A 16,800-nucleotide genomic window follows, 5' to 3' on the forward strand; every position below is an offset into this window, starting at 1 on the left:
AATTGCCCCTCTTTTTTTTTTTTTTTCTTTTTTAGGGTAAAGTAATAGAACCACTGAAAGACTTTCACAAAGATGAGGTGCGAGTGCTGGGAAGAGAGCTTGGTCTTCCTGAAGAGCTGGTTTCCAGACATCCCTTCCCAGGTATGGAGCTGCTGGGTCACAGCAGAGTTCTCCAGCAGATCCAGAGTAACTGCAGTGTAAAACTGACCTTTAAACACAGAAAAAAATCGATTTAGGTTTTCACTTAAGCACAGTCTTTCAGGAAAAGATGACCTGAGAGCAGCTTGATAAATATACATGATGTTTTATGATGGAGCCTTTGTTTGGCTTTGGTGGGAGAAGCCAAAGGAGGAGTTCTCAGGAAGTGCAGTGAGCTCTGCCTGAGCTGCCACGTGGATCTGGCCTGGAGTAATGGCCTGGCTCTGCCTTTCCAAGGGGCATTTGCTGTCTTGAAAGTAAATGCTCAACATTTCTAACACGAGTTCTCCACTAGAAAACAGCAAAGTTGCTAATTGTGGGTTCTTTTTGTCCTTGAGGGTGTTTAGACAGCTGAAGCTGAGCTGGAATGGCAGAATACACAGAAGTCAGTGACTGGCTCACTGTTCCACACTTGCAGCTGAAAACCAGCTGCCTGTTCTTTGGTATAATATCTTTTCAACCTTGCTTTGCAGGTCCTGGCCTAGCAATCAGAGTGATCTGTGCTGAAGAACCTTACGTGTGCAAAGACTTCCCAGAAACAAACAACATCTTGAAAATAGTGGCAGATTTTTCTGCCAGTGTGAAGAAGGTAAGGAAATCCCGAATTTTAATTTTGAGTGATGGTTCTGTAGTGACCTGTGGTGAGGTTTAGTCTGCTGAAAGGTTAAAAGAACTGGTTTGTGCTCCTTGAGGAATGCTGCCTCCAAGAACAGCTCAATTGAAGCTGTTCAGTGGAATTTTTAGTGCTGTGACTGGTGCAAGTGTTTTGAACCATTTCTGGAAAATGGAACTCTATTTACCTTTCAAGCAATAAAGAGATTCTGTTGTAGTTAAACTCTGTGCAGATGAGAACACATAGTGTCAGGAAAAGATCTTCCCTCCCTGGAGGAGTTGTGACATTCTAGGTTTGCACTCCCCAGAATCACTGAGTGTGTAAATGCAAGTGCAGAGCCAGGAACTGGCCAGGTGCCCTGATCCAAAACCTGGCATTTTCAATGGCTGATGTTTGACTTCCACATCTCCTAACTCTGCTGACCTTTGTGGTGGCTGTCAGGCATTAGGGGGTCTGCTCTGAGGTGTGAGTTCAAAACAACTTCCAGAACCTTTTTGGTGAATCCTGAAGGACAGGGATTTCTGTCTGCCTTTCCTTTAGAAGACAGGGAATTGTGTTGCCATAAAAGTGGAAAGTGCAGCTTTGTGAAGGAGAAAATGAGCACAGGAAAAGAGCTTCCCCTATGGCCTTGGAGAGCTTCAGTGTAATCACAGAAAAGTGCTTCAGCTAATGTTTAATTGTCAGATGAGAAGTATGCTTTAAATAGTTCCAAGGGGTAAATGTAGACTAAGCAAACAGTTACTTAAATAACAGTTCTATTTGTGCCATGCAAGTTCTGTGTGAGGGGCTGGGAGCTTTATTTAATCCCAGCTTCTTGTTCTGCATCCTTGCCCAGCCTCACACGCTGCTGCAGAGGGTGAAGGCGTGCACGAGTGAGGAGGACCAGGAGAAGCTGATGCAGATCACAAGCCTACATTCACTGAATGCCTTCCTGCTGCCCATCAAAACCGTGGGAGTGCAGGTACAGGGCTCCTTGCAGGCTGTGTGTCCCTGGGCTCGGGGCCAGGGGCTCCCTGGGGGCTTTGGCCAGCCCAGGGGGGGTCACTCAGCAGCCCCTGAGCTCTGCTGTCACCTGCTGGCCCCACCAAGGCTCAGGGGAGCTCGGCTGCACTGGGTAAAACCCCACTTTGCTTCTTTTGGACGTGCCTGTTGTCCTTTCCAGTACTTTTGTGAGTTGTGCTCATCCCTCTCCTCGGGAAGGGAGGAGCTGGAGCAGTGCAGGAACACTGGGATCTGGGCAGCAGCTGAGCTCCCTTCCCCTTCCCTCCCTGTGGGACAGACTCAGCCAGGTGCAGGCACAGGGCTGGCACTCAGGGACTGTGTGCATTAACTGGCATTTCCTTCCTGAGCTGTAAAGCACCTTTCTCTGCACCCTCAGTGTTGAATTCTTCCTCATATTTTATTTTCAGCTGCCTGGTGTGGCTCTTTGCAGACAGCTTTGGTTACTGTCTCAGGCTGCAGTGTCAGATTTCTGTGCTTTGTCACCAAAATACCAACACTGGCCACTGTAGATGAGTCTTCCCAGGCTGAATATTTCCTTTTACAGCTCTCTCATCTTGCTCTGTGTTTTCTCACCCACTCAGTCTCTCACTGGTGGCACCAGCTCGGTGTCTGCTAAGTGCTGGCCCGAGCTGTGCTGCTGTCACCTGCAGGATGGACAGCAGGGAGCTGTGAGTGGCTCTGGCAGCAGGGCTGGCACTCAGCGTGGCTCTTCCTGCTCCCCAGGGTGACTGTCGCTCCTACAGCTACGTCTGTGGCATCTCCAGCAAAGATGCTCCACACTGGGAGTCCCTGATGTTCCTTGCCAGGCTCATACCACGCATGTGCCACAACATCAACAGGTGAGCACAGAGCTCCCTTTGTTTCTAATTACCTGCTTGGTGTGGGGAGGTTTAGCAGGTGCACACATTCCCTGTTTAATCTGGGGTGTGATGCTTTTATATGTTGGGCAGGTGTGTGGCATTCACATTCTCTAGACAGAGAGACATAATTCTGTCTCTCAAGAGAAACACAGGAAGGAGAAGAGAAAACAATCTTTATCTCTGCTCCTTTGTTTTCTCCGTGTAGAATTTAATGCAGCGATTATTTACCTGAAGTAATTGCTTGATTAAATTCTAGTGAAAGTTGTTCAAGTTCAATAACCAATTAAATCCAGCTGTGTCTCAGATGCTCAGCAAGCAGTCACAAATTTATTAGTTAATTGATAAGTAAGTATGTATATAGAATACTCTTTAAATAGTGTATTAATGTATTATAGTATAACTTTAATAAAACAGATCCTTTAACCTTCTGATGTGGAGCCAGACATCAGCATTTCTTCCCAGTCAGGGGTGCCCTTTTTTACTACACAGGTGTATCATACAGAGGTCACAAACACACAATAAATCAAAATATGGATTTATTTCCAGCTTGAAGAGAAACTGCTGGCCTATGTCCTTGGATTAGGCAGCACCCACTATAATTTATGCAAATCCCTTCTGCAAGGCTCCAGGCTGGTGCTGAGCTGTGATGTGCTGCACTTTGGTTTGCCTTTGTGTCAGGAAGGGATTTGTGTGGGGCTGTCAGTTCTGATGGCACAGGGAGAGCTCCAAAGCTGGGCAGTTTGATCTCAGTTGAGCTCTCTGAGGATACATTTTTACCCACTCGAGCCCATAACTTTTCCAGCAGCTGAAGGTGCTTAGACATGAGATCAGCTCTGGAGAATTATACCCTCCTTGCCTGGCTGTGGGATTTCTGCCAAAACCGCTTAGAATTGCTTATAGCAAAACTTCATTGTCTCACAGAAGTGACACCTACTGACAGAGCTTTTACTCTGAAAGGTGAGACCTGGAATTGCGAGGTACCTGTTCAAATTAAGTGCAGAGGGGACAAAAGGAGGCCTAAATCAAGATTGCCTGTGCAGTTCCAGAGTATGTCAGAAAATGAAAATAAAAGGCAGTTTCTGGCTTTGGAGCACTGCTGATTTCTGTAAGCTCTGCTGGGTTCAGCACTGCCCTCCTGAGCATCCCACAGCTCTGGGAGCTCTGCTCTCCCCGGGGTCTCTGCAGGCTCCTGTGCTGTTCTGGGCAGGGCACTGCCATAGCTGGGCCCCTGCCCAGCTGTGCTCGCAGGCTTTGTGTTCCAAACACAAATCCACAGTGTGAAGTGGCATATCTGTGTGTTTTGGAGCTTGGACCAGCCCTCCTGGTTTGTGTCTGCAGACCCACACAGCTCCTGGTGAATCCATGCACGAGGCCACTCAAACCCTGCTCCTCCTTCTGCAGCTTCTGAGACACAAGGAATGACATTAGAAACATAAAGCTGGTGTGACTGCTTTGGATTCAGACGATGTTTTGTTGCAGATGTGCTCCTGTAGGTTTATAAACTGCAGTTAGTGCCCCGTGCTGAAAACCCTTCATTAACAGTAAGGTGCAGCATTTCATGGGGGGGGTGTTGGTGCTTTGCTGTTTAAAAACTGTTGCAAATAGAGCGTGGTGCTGTTTCCCAGCTGTGCTCTGTCACTGCAGCGCTGAAGCAGCAGGCTGGAGGCAGTGTGGTTTGCTCTGTGTCTTGCAGGGTCGTGTATGTGTTTGGCCCCCCTGTCAAGGAGCCCCCCACGGATGTCACCCCCACCTTCCTGACCACAGGAGTCCTCAGCACTTTACGTCAGGCTGACTTTGAGGCTCACAACATTCTCAGGGAGTCTGGTAGGTGCTCCAGCTCATCCCAGGGCTCAGACCTGTGTTCTGGGATCCCTGCAAACCCGGTGGGTGTAGTCAGAGTGGCACTGTGAAAATCTGCAAGCAGGTACCTCCAAAAAAAGTGGTCAGTTAGTGGAATGGCAGTGAAAATTTGTGGAAGCTGATAGCCAAAGGCCGGGAATTAATTTTAAGGGATTTTGGGGACTGACTTGCTTCTGACACATCGTGAAGCTCAAAGCTGTGGTGCTTCACTGCAGACTTGTGCAGAAAGTACTGGCAGGCAACTCAGTCACCCAAATCCCTTCTCTTTGCTGATCTCAGTGTTTACCTGAGGTGAAGAAACTTGACACAGTTTTTCAGTGGTGTTGGTTTTGGGGAAAGCCCAGATGCCAGGTTTCTCATGGGGGTGATGCTCACAGCCTGTGGTGGTTTCAGATTTCTTAACTTGAAGTCAAAGCTGCAGCCCCAGCCCTGCACAGCCAGGGAGTGTGGAGTCCCCTGGATGTGCTACACAGGCAGAGCCTGGGAATAAATAGTTCTGAGGTTCAGCCTTCTCAGTTTTTTACTTAATTACCTTTGGAGATGTGATCTGTGTGGGAAGCCCTGGCTGGATTTGGTATAAATCAAGTTGCAACAGATCCCTGTCTCTGAGGATCCATATTCGGTTTGCAGAGCTGTGTGAACAGGATTTGTACAGAATTAACCTCAAAAGGCTGAGATAACACTGTTGGTAAAGCTGTAGCTGTGTCTCGCTAACTTTTGGTGACACTTGGCTCTGTGTGAATGAATGGCTCCTAAAAATAAGCCTGGAGTTGTGGTTTAGTGAGAAAACCTCCCTGTGAGCAGCTCAGGCCAGGGCTGGCAGAGGGAGGGAGCCTGAGCAGCAGGAGCTCCACACACCTGGAGCTCCTTCAGGTTTTGGACCTTCAGCTCCCTGAAATAGGGAAACTGGGGAGCTGTGCATTGCCTTTGAGGAGGAGATGTGGAAAAGTCAGGGAAATGTGATTGTCTGGAGTTACCTGCCCACCGCCAGCCAGGGATACTGCAGAGCTTTCTCCTGAGTGTTTCAAAGACTGTTCAAAGAATATTTCAAAGATTTTGAAATATTTGGGAGTATCTCTTTATTTGGCTTGAAATGGGGACTGATAAAACCCCATGATTTTATGTTATGTGGGAAGGAAAGTGGCTTTTCCATTGATTCCCAGTTAATTACAGGGATGACACAGATTAGCTGGGATTTTTCTGTGTGCCTGCAAAGGCTGAGGATCATCTCAAGTGGCAATTTATAGAATCTGAGTGGTTTGGGTTGGAAGGGACATTAGGGATCATCTGTTCCAGGCCCTGGGGACACCTTCCACTTATCCCAGGCTGCTCCAAGCTCCTTCCAGGGATGGGGCAGCCACAGCTGCTCTGGGAACCTGTGCCAGGGCCTGCCCAGTGCCCTCCCAGTGCCCCCAGTGCTGCTTTGCAGCTGTAGAGCTGCACCACTGCTGTGAGCCCGGGCTGTGGGATGGAGGGAGCAGATCCCATATGGGATGGAGGGAGCAGCTCCCATGGGATGGAGGGAGCAGCTCCCATATGGGATGAAGGGAGCAGATCCCATGGAATGAAGGGAGCAGCTCCCATGGGATGAGGGCAGCAGCTCCCATGGGATGGAGGGAGCAGCTCCCATGGGATGAAGGGAGCAGCTCCCATATGGGATGAAGGGAGCAGATCCCATGGAATGAAGGGAGCAGCTCCCATGGGAGGAGGCAGCAGCTCCCATATGGGATGAAGGAGCAGCTCCCATATGGGATGAAGGAGCAGCTCCCATGGGATGAAGGGAGCAGCTCCCATGGGATGAAGGCAGCAGCTCCCATGGGAGGAGGGAGCATCTCCCATGGGAGGAGGGAGCAGCTCCCATGGGATGAAGGAGCAGCTCCCATGGGATGAGGGCAGCAGCTCCCATGGGAGGAGGCAGCAGCTCCCATGGGATGAGGGCAGCAGTTCCCATGGGATGAAGGCAGCAGTTCCCATGGGATGGAGGGAGCAGCTCCCATGGGATGGAGGCAGCAGCTCCCATGGGATGGAGGCAGCAGTTCCCATGGGATGGAGGCAGCAGCTCCCATGGGATGAAGGGAGCAGCTCCCATGGGAGGAGGGCAGCAGCTCCCATGGGATGAAGGCAGCAGCTCCCATGGGATGAAGGGAGCAGCTCCCATGGGATGAAGGGAGCAGCTCCCATGGGAGGAGGGCAGCAGCTCCCATGGGAGGAGGCAGCAGTTCCCATGGGATGAAGGAGCAGTTCCCATGGGATGGAGGCAGCAGCTCCCATATGGGATGGAGGGAGCAGCTCCCATGGGAGGAGGGAGCAGCTCCCATGGGATGGAGGCAGCAGCTCCCATGGGATAAAGGAGCAGCTCCCATGGGATGGAGGGAGCAGCCCGTGGCTCAGCACTGGGAGCCCCGGCGGGCCCTGTGCCACGCTGGCATCACTCGGGTGCGTGTGCCCCTGTGTGCTGCAGGCTTTGCTGGGAAGATCAGCCAGATGCCCATCATCCTGACCCCGCTGCACTTCGACCGGGACCCCCTGCAGAAGCAGCCCTCGTGCCAGAGGTCTGTGGTCATCAGGCCCTTCATCACCAGCGACTTCATGACGGGCGTCGCCGCCACGCCGGGCAGCGAGGTGCCCGAGGAGGTGAGGCCTGCTCCTCTCAGGGTCCGTGGTGAGACCCCCACAGTGGGAAACTCCTTGTTCCCCCAGCCAAAGGAGAGGTCTGGAATGCATCCCATTGTGCTTTCAAGGTTGTTTATTTCTTCTTGCCTCTCTCTGACCTGCCCAGCTCTGCCCAGCAAGGAGGCCGTGGCAGTCTGCCCCGAGCCCTGGGCGGCTCCCACCTTACACACTCAAAACTCCGTGTGTGTGTGTTTACAATTCCTTTACCAATTCCTATCACCCGTGTTAGGCTGTGAATCTCTGCCTTAAACCAATAGAAAAGTGTCACCATCACACCAAGACATGGAGGGCAAGAAGAAGGAGAAGAAGGTCAGGACACACCCAAATTCCTCCATCTTGTACCCCTTTGAACCCCATTCTAAAAAACCCAAATTTCTACTTTTCCACCCTTTGTTAGTTCTAATATCACACTACTCAAACCCTTGTGGTTTGTAATTCCTCACACAGAGTTGGCATGTTTTTCCACGAGCTAAAATGGAAGCCACAGGTGGTTTTGACTTGGTGCCAAGGTCCCTGAGCCCCCCGCCAGGGTCTGGAGACACCAGGGCAGCCAGAGGGATGTGCTGGGCTCTGAAATGCTCCCCTCAGCCCCTGCTCACTGCAGCTTCCCTCCCACCCCCACTGCCTTCACCTCCAAAAAACTTGCTGGTTTTTCTCTGTTACAAATAATCATTAGAATGTTGTGGCCTTTTGGGAAGAAAATCTAAGAAAAGGAGGGGCCGGCAGGTGGGTATGACAAACTTGAAGGCTTTCCAGCAGAGCTGAGCTAAAATGCCACTGGTGAAAGAAGGAAGAATACCCCCAGCCATTCCTGAGATTTGGAATTAATTTTTGCATCAGTAATTGGAAATTTCCTGACGTTGGGAACTGCCTTTGTTTGGCACTTCTGCTTTTACTGGAGCTTGCAGCTTAACATCTCAGTGTCCTGTTTGCTCTTTAGGTCACTAAGAGGACTTTAAGAGTCAGGTTCAAGCTTTTTTTTTTCCACCTAACTTTATCCATGTCCAGTCCAGTACTTTGCTCCTCTGGGAATGCACTGTAGGAGTAGGATTAACCTTTGATTTTAAACACACTTTAGGAGCATATGAGCATTGTCTAGTAATTGTATATAATTGAAGTCCTCCACTTTTCAGGCAGCCTATCCATGCAAAGAACAGTTCAGGTTGCCATGTGAACGACTATGCCATTGTATAAAATGAGGATTCATTTGACCTCAGTGTTTGTGTTTAAAAACAACCAAACACCACAAAACCCACCCCCAAACAAAACCCCTGCATTCTTGAAAATGAAAAATGGTCATTTTAAGGCTAGGTAGTAGTGTGGTGACTAAGTAATAGAGGTTATTTATTAATGTTTATGGGGGAAATAATAAAGTTTTTCTATGCAGAGCAATGCAGTGTTAAGTTGTGCTTTCTCTGTAAACAGAACAGCGTGTCATGGAAGTGGTGTTGGGAACTGGGGGGGTTTTAAGGCAGCTGAACTTCTCAGGGTCATCAGATCCTCCCCTGGAATATTGCTGCTAACATGGATTAACTGTGAGCCCTGGAAGATGACTCTCACTGGAGAGCAGAGGTTTTCTTCCAGCTGGTTTTATCTGGTGCCTGCTGGCAGTGTGTGATGGCAGCAGGCTCTGGTGCCCAGCAGAACTGGTGCCAGCAGTTCGCCCGCCGGCGTTTCCGGGGTGATTTTCATCAGGCCTGTTTCACACACTTCTTTTTCCTGATGCTCTGTTTCCCCTCCACCGCAGGTTGTGTTGAAAATGGTGGCAGAGATCAAGAAGATCCCCGGGATCTCTCGGGTGATGTATGACTTGACATCAAAGCCCCCAGGAACCACGGAGTGGGAGTAACGAACTGTTCCCTATCCAAGTACTGTGTGCAGTCTAAACCATATCAGAAACCATTCCCAGTGTTGACATGCAGTACTGTGAAAGAGCGACTGGAGCTGCTGCACGGCATCGGATTCCTCTCCTGGAGCATCACCTGCAGCCCAGAGCTGTGCTGGGGATGAGAGCGGCGTGGGGCTGAGGACTCTACGGGTAAATGACGGTGGCAGCGCTGCCAGGCCAGGCCCCTCTGCTTTGCCTTTGTCTCTCCAGTGCCCCCCCAGTTCCCCCGTGTCCTGTTTCCTGTCATTTCGGTGTCTCTTTGTTTTTGTACACTGTGTAAAAAGAAGGCAGTTTATTTACTTCTACCAAAAGCATTGTTACGGCCCAGCCATGTAAGAGGAGTTTAATTCTTTGTGACCAACCGCTTTGGGACGGATTTATTATAAATAAATATTTTGCCAAACGGAGTTGGAGGGTGCTGCCGAGTCGTGGCGTGGCTGTGTGTGCCGTGTTGTGTCCCCCTGTCCTGTGCTCCGGGGCACGGCAGCGAGGGGGAGCGGTGCTGGCACTGCTGTGTCCGTGTGTCTGTCCCTGCTGGGCCACAGCAGCGCTCCTGGGCTGTGCTTCCCTTGCACCTGACGGTGGTTTCTTGTCTACACCTTTGCTCTGACTGGGGTTTTTGGGGCGTGTTGTGCTTAGCTCGGTCTGTAGGATCATCCTGGGTGCTGCTGTGGAGCCCTGCTCGGGGTGGGCTCCCCAGCCCTGTAGCCCCTCCTGTCACTCGTGTTCTGCTGTTGGTCGTGAAGCAATAATTTGGTTGCTGGACAGGAGCTTTCTGAAGTCTTGAGGCAAAGCCATTTCCATCCACCTGAGGCTCCTGTCCCGGGACAGGAGCAGCTGGGTTCTGACCTGAGCAGGTTCCAGGAGCCTGCTGCTACCCCCACTGGGGCAGCTGGAATGTGCATCCAGGCCCACCCCTCTTACCCCTGGCTTTTCAGTTCAAGCACTTGTGTTTTGTTCAGCTGTGAGATCGCTGTAGTATTATGGGGTAAAAAAACTTGGTTTAAGCTGTTCAGTAACATGGAGTATTTCATGGCTGTAGCTCCTCTCTGCCCTTGCCTGGATTTGTGAACTGGAATAACATTGAAAGTGTTTGTTCTATATTTTTGGTGGCACGCATTTTCCTGTTCTTGCATTCCCTGCCTACAGCTTATGGAGATGGGGTTTGGAAATTTCTGCTCCCAGGAAATGCCTGGCTGGCGTAAATGTGTTTTTTTGCCTGTGTCACTGAGGGGTGTTCTGCACCAGGGGGAGGAGGTGGCGTGTCCCAGCCGGTGCTCCCAGGGCTGCTGGGGACGTGGGGGGGCAGGAATTGGGGTGGGGGGCTCTGCCTCCCCTCCAGCCCTGCTCCAGGAGGGCTCTGCAGCTTGGGCAGCTTGAGCTGAACTGACAAGTCAGTCACCTCCTCTCCAGACGGGGGTGGTGATTTGCACCCACGGCTGTCACAACCTCCCTGAGCTGCAGTGCTGTCGGTGATTATCGATTCCTTCCCCGCAGGATGGGCTCTGTGCCTGCTCAAAGCCTGCAGCTGGGTGTGTGCTGGGGCAGCACCTGCCCTGGCAGGTAAAAGCTGACCTCCGAGGGAGCTCCCCAGTGCAGTTCCTGTGCAATTTAGGTTTGGTCAGGAAAGGCTGGGGGCAGCTGCTGTCATTTCTGGGCGGCATCTCACTCCAAAGGGTGCAGAGCCAAGAGCTGAATCTCTGGTGAGAGGCAGAACCCCCTCAGTTCTCACAGCAACAGGCTGCCACGGCTGTGTTGCCTTGACAGCAAACAAGCAAAGCTGAAGGAATCACTAAAAATAATGCAAATAACAAGAGAGCTCTGAAGCCCAGCCCCTGCTGCATTCTGCCCAGGCTGTCCCTGTGCAGCTGGAGCTGCAGTTTGTGTCCTGAGGGGTGAAACGTGCTCCCAGTGAGGGCTGGGGGCTGCAGGGGAGCTGGGACAGCCCCTGCAGCTCTCCTGGGCAGCAGCCTTTAGTTCCCTGCAGGCTGCACCCTTGGAAAAGCCCTCCTTGGAGCAGCATCCTGGCCTGGGCACCGTGTCTGCTGTGCGCTGTCACCATCCCTGGGCTGCTCCCTCCGTGTCCTGGAGCTGGGAGCACGCCCTGCCCTTCCCGAGCTCAGCAAGTGGGACAGTGAACGTTCTAGGCTGTTGCCCTGTGAATCCAAATGTCTTCTGGGAGTGGAGTCTGTGCCCCTCAGCCCTGCTGGGCTGTTCTGGGCACGTTGGTGTGCTCATCCCAGCACTCCTGGGTGTTTCTGTGCCACCCCTGTGCACTGGACGGGCAGCGTGGAGAGAAACGTCGTGCTCTGCTCACATTTCTTAAGAGCCGGTTCTGTCTAGCACCTAGTTTACAAACTAACACCTGTAGCTGCCCTGTACAATGGTTCACCTCGAGTCTTCAGTAAAACATGTCAGCAATTAGAGGAATTTGTATCGGGGCCACTCCCCATCAGTCTCAATTTTTAACATTTTTCTGCTTGTGAAATGATAAAGTACTGTGAGCCTTAATTTTTATCCACAAATAAAAATATTATGTTTGAACCTTGGTGTGATTTTTTTAAATTTTATTTTTCAAGGGCTTATGTGTAAAAATATGTTACGAATAGGAGCGTATTTTGGGTTGAGCGAGCTGTTGTTATGGATGTAATTGATTTAAATGTCTGCTCAAGAGCCCCTTTAGAGGATATTTCTCCTTTCCCAAGTGGTTGGGAATACAGAGATCAATATAAAGCTGCTTGCAGGATTTCTTCATTTTTTTCCCACGTTATTTAGGGTGGAAAAAACCACTGTGGGGTAAATGAAGCTTTGGGGTGAGCCGGGTCTGAGTTGTGGGTTAATCAAGGAGAAGGGTGTCTGCTCCTTACAGGGTGTGGCTCTGCCTCGGTGGCTCCTGTGGGGGTTCTGCCCAGGAATGATGTTCTTGAGCAGCCTTTATCCCCTGGGAAATGCTTCCAGCGCTGCTCTTGCAGTGATTCTGGCACAATTTGGGCAAGGTGACCTGGAACAGGTCACTGCCAAGGGCCCAGCTGCTCTTTGCAGGGCTGGAGCTGTTGGGGTTCCGTGGTGTGGAGGGGGGGGGATGCTGCTCAGGAAACGGGAATTGGGGGAATTTGGGGGGTTTAGAGGAAAAGAGGAGGTTTCCTGGGTGAGCACTGGAGTGATGCCCACCTGCTCCTGGGCACTGTCAGTGGCAGAGCCCGGGGCTGGAGGAAAAGCTCAGGGGAGCTGAGCAGCAGCCCTGGGATGGGCAGAACAGGGAGCCAGCAGCCCCCAGGCTCGGGGGTGGCTGAGTCAGGGCTGCCATTCGGGATGATCTCTGGGCTCTGCAGAGCTGGGGTTTATTTTTAGTCCCTGTGTGATGCTGATTGCCATGGCAATGCCACCACGGGGCTGTGCTGGGGTGGGGACAGGGCTGTGGGGTGGAGGGACAGCTCCGTGTCCCCTGTCTGCTCCAGGCTGTGGGTGCAGCTCCCAGCCAGAGCTGGGGCTCTGCCAGACCCCCAAACACAATCCCCCAGGCACAGGAGGCTGGCCAGGAACAGGATCCATTCTGAATGAACATTCTGAATTCGTCCTGGGAGCCCTCACCTGCCCAGCAGGGAATCCACTGCTGGCCACCTGCTCAGCTATTGTACCTGCAGGTGAACCTGGTGGGGAGAAATGCTGATGTGTGACTCCAGTGCAGAAGGCTGAAGGATTTCTTTATTATAACTATGCTATAATCCATTAATATACTATCTAAAGGAGATACTAAAACTACATACTTATTTTCTAGCTACTATATCTAACAACTCATGCCCCTCTCTGAGAGTGCAGCCACAGGTGGGTTGGATTGGATTGGATTGGATTGGATTGGATTGGATTGGATTGGATTGGATTGGATTGGATTGGGTTGGATTGGATTGGGTTGGGTTGGATTGGGTTGGGTTGGATTGGATTGGATTGGATTGGATTGGATTGGATTGGGTTGGATTGGGTTGGATTGGCCACCAGCTCAAACAATCCTCACCAGAATCCAACCAAGCAATCACCCCAGGTAAACAATTCTCCAAGCACATTCCACATGGGAAAAACAAGGAGCAGAAATAGAAATTGCTTTCTCCTTCTTCTCTCTGTGCTCCTCTATGAAAAAATCCTGAGAGAGAGAGAAGAATGTGCCTGCCACACTCTGCTCCAGCAGCTCAGCCTTCGGTGTGAAATTCGTGCAGAAAAGTAAAGAGCATGGGGGTGCTTCTGCACCTTCTGGTGCTGGCTGAGCTGCTCAAAGGCCCTGCCCAGCACAGCCACGTGCCTCCAGAGAGCTCTGAGTGCCTGGGCTCTCCTTGGCCTGGGAAAACTTTCCCCTTTCTCATCACGGCTTGCGTGGTCGCTGCTTGGTGCAACTCAGAGCAAGCCCCGAGGAGCTGCTCGTGAGTGACCTCCCTGAACTCAGCAAAGAAGGAAAAACGAGTTAATTAACACAGCCAGGAATTTTCCTCTTCTCTTGGGTGTGCTGGGACTGCCCTTTGGCCCTACAATCACATCTAGAAATTGCTGGAGAAGATAAAAGGCTGGAGAGAGCCACTTCCACTTCGGCTTTTAATTCCAGCAGATTGGCTCGCTGGGGCTGCTGCGACCTGCTGCCCTTCAGGGAGGCAGCTGGAGCTCTCCCAGGGCTGCTCCTGGGATTTGGGCTTACAGGTGGGTGGTAGGAGCTCTCTGGCCACAGAGAGCAGTACAAAACTTTCCAATTGTCGCAGCAGGCGATCCCCAAATGAGTAATAATTAGCACTGATTCTGAGATTTACAGAAGGTTGAGCAATCTCTTTATTACGTATATAATCATTAAGAAACTCATTGCTTTTATAGACAGTTATGATACAGCTGGACCTTCAATTATAACACCATCACCGTTGGCTAATTAAGAAAGTACTCTTCGGTTAACAAATCTCCACAACACATTGCACATGTCCACAATAACAGGTGCAGTCAGTTCAGGTAAGAATTGCTTCTCCTTCTTTTCTCTGATCCTCTCACAGCCTTTCCCAGAAAGGCCTGGGGAAGTTGTGTGTTGCTCCCTGTGCCCCGAGAGCTGCCACGGGGGCTCTCAGTGATCCTGGAGGTGCTTCGAACGCTGCCTGACTGCAGCACTCCCTGCTGTGGGAGCAGCTCTGCTGGGGCTGCCCTGGCACGGAGCTGCTGGCCGAGCAGAGGCTCATCCACTGCCTTCGAGCACTGCCAGAGCAGGGCGAGCCACTTAAACCCAATTAAACACCTTAATGAGCCCTTCCCTGGTGGGGTTCCAATTACCTGGAGCAGAGGAGGGCTGGGAAGAGCCTGAGCCCATGGCTGATTGGATCAGGAGGTGGCAGTGGCTCTGCTCCTGTGGGACCAAACTCTTTGTTTGCTTAGGGGTCACTGACAGGCACATCCCCAATCAATCCGTACCTGGGCACGGCCCGAGGGGTTCTGCTTCAGCCTCTGAGCAGGACCTTGCAGGTGCTGAGCTGCTGCTCGTTTGTGGAGCAGATCCTGGGAGGCTGCCCTGGGATCTGCAGGGCAAGGGGGGATTTGGGGATCACTTTAAGGGAACTGTGAGTGTGTTTTTGTGGAATTAGTGGAGAATTGCAGGATCAGACTGTGTGTCCTGCATTCCTTTACTCTGGAATGAGGCACTGGCAGAGCTGGGGGTGCTCACCTGGAGAGGAGAAGCTCCAGGGAGAGCTCAGAGCCCTGCCAGGGCCTGAAGGGGCTCCAGGAGAGCTGGAGAGGGACTGGGGACAGGGATGGACACAGGACACAGGGAATGGCTCCCACTGCCAGAGGGCAGGCATGGGTGGGACATTGGGAATTGGGAATTCCTGGCTGGGATGGGATTCCCAGAGCAGCTGTGGCTGCCCCTGGATCCCTGGCAGTGCCCAAGGCCAGCTTGGACATTGGGGTTGGAGCACCTGGCACAGTGGGAGGTGTCCCTGCCATGGCAGGGGTGGCACTGGAGGGGCTTTAAGCTCCCTTCCAACCCAAACCATTCCTTCATTCTGTCCAAATAAATTTGTGGTGCAGAAAGTCAGGATGGGGCTTCCTGTGTGTGACATTGTGGGGTCACACGTTGGCCACCACAGAGGTGGAATGGCACATCCTGCTGCAAAACTGCTCGGGAGATTTCTGAGCCAGCTTTAAAGGGGCCCCGTGTGCAGTGCATTTACTCCTCCCTCCTGCTCCCCCGAGCAGAAAACAGCTGCTGCAGGGGGTTTAGAAGCTTCTCTTATTTACATCTGAAAACAGGAGGTCTGGCTAAAAGGGTGCCTGAGCCAGGGGAAAATGGATGAATGGCGAGCTCTGCTCCTGGGGGCTGCAGGCTGGGTGTCACTGCAGTGCTCTGCTTTAGAGCCAGTGGCACAAGCAGCACTGGGGGCCTTTAAAGCTCTTTTAGGGCTGTTCTGTGCCTCTGCACCCCGCGGTGTTCGGGGCCTCCTTGGCTCCGGGAGCCGGGGATTGTGTTTGATTCCCTGTAGATGCAGGGCACAGGGGGAGGGGAGCCCTGGGACACCCCTCGGCAGGAGGTGCTTCCCATTTGGTGAGTCCAACTCTGGGGACCGCAGCTGGAACAAAAATCAGATTTTAGAAAGCGTTTTAAGAAGAGACAGAGACATTTTCAAACCCTGGTGTAATTTATTAAAAAACATAAGTTCTATAATATCATATCATTAATATAATAATCAGTTATAATTCATAATGAGCTACAGGCAGAGAGCCCCTAAACATGATTCTGTAAATTTGTAGTGTACAGGCAAGTTAGAAATGCACAGTTTTATTACATATTACTTTAACAGATGATGAAAGGAAAAGCAATATAAAGGAATAGGAAAGGAATAGAAAGGAATAGGAAAAGAATAGAAAGGAATAGGAAAGGAATAGAAAGGAATAGAAAAGGAATATAAAGGAATAGAAAAGGAATATAAAGGAATAGAAAAAGAATAGAAAGGAATAGAAAAAGAATAGAAAGGAATAGGAAAGGAATGTGGAAGGAGAACAGAAGGCAGGAGGAGCCCCCAGCCCTGAGCAGGGATCAGTTTGAAGTGTTGCTCCCTGGAGCATCACAGCCCGGTCCCGTGTCATCGGTGCGGCAGCAGGAGGGGTTTTTGGGGGGGTTTGTCCCCCCCAGGAGACGCCCCCGGCCCTGGGAACCGAGGGATCCAGCATCAATATTTCACGGCAGCTTTGCTTTCAGGAAATCAATCGTCCTGCAATTTTTATAAGGCGAGCCGGGCTCTCCTTACGTGCGGGGCTATGGAATGGCCCGAGTGCCACCAGGGAACAATGGCCCGCGACACCCCGCCAATGCCCCAGCGAGAGCGACAAATCGCCGGCAGCTGCTCGCCTTTATTCACCTGTGAGCTGGCTGAGAGCCCCGGGAGCGCTTCACGGGCCGGTGAACACTGAGGCAGCACAATGCGCTTTTTACGCAGCTCTTCGCGAGCTTTATTTGGCTTTTGGTAACCAACTTCCACATGGGAGGACCTGAAGGATCTCGTGAGGCTTCAGCTCGTGTACGTGCAATAGAAGGGCGTGCTGCTTCACTGCTCAGGGGTGGGGTGGAGGCTTCTGGAAACTCCAGGGAAAAAACTCCTCTCCCTTGCTGTGAAGCACTTTAAAGGTTAAGGGTAAACACGTTGGATCAGGCACAGAACTAGAATGTTTCAACAGCTCAAAGTCTGAGTCGT

At 51.5% G+C, this 16,800-nt stretch overlaps 1 protein-coding gene across 1 annotated transcript in view; it reads left to right on the forward strand.

Moving 5' to 3' along the window:
• Window positions 1–9,501, forward strand: part of GMPS (guanine monophosphate synthase) — a 28,247-nt gene extending 18,746 nt beyond the window's left edge. Inside the window, exons 10-16 of the mRNA XM_053986223.1 lie at window positions 36–141; window positions 672–787; window positions 1,647–1,772; window positions 2,537–2,652; window positions 4,367–4,497; window positions 6,995–7,167; window positions 8,954–9,501. Of these exons, the coding sequence (XP_053842198.1) occupies window positions 36–141; window positions 672–787; window positions 1,647–1,772; window positions 2,537–2,652; window positions 4,367–4,497; window positions 6,995–7,167; window positions 8,954–9,055 (870 nt within the window). The 3' untranslated portion in view covers window positions 9,056–9,501. The remainder of the gene's footprint in view (window positions 1–35; window positions 142–671; window positions 788–1,646; window positions 1,773–2,536; window positions 2,653–4,366; window positions 4,498–6,994; window positions 7,168–8,953) is intronic.
• Window positions 9,502–16,800: the final 7,299 nt, after the last annotated feature.

The sequence above is a fragment of the Vidua macroura genome, chromosome 10 (assembly GCF_024509145.1).
Source record: "Vidua macroura isolate BioBank_ID:100142 chromosome 10, ASM2450914v1, whole genome shotgun sequence".
In the NCBI taxonomy this organism is placed as follows: domain Eukaryota; kingdom Metazoa; phylum Chordata; class Aves; order Passeriformes; family Viduidae; genus Vidua; species Vidua macroura.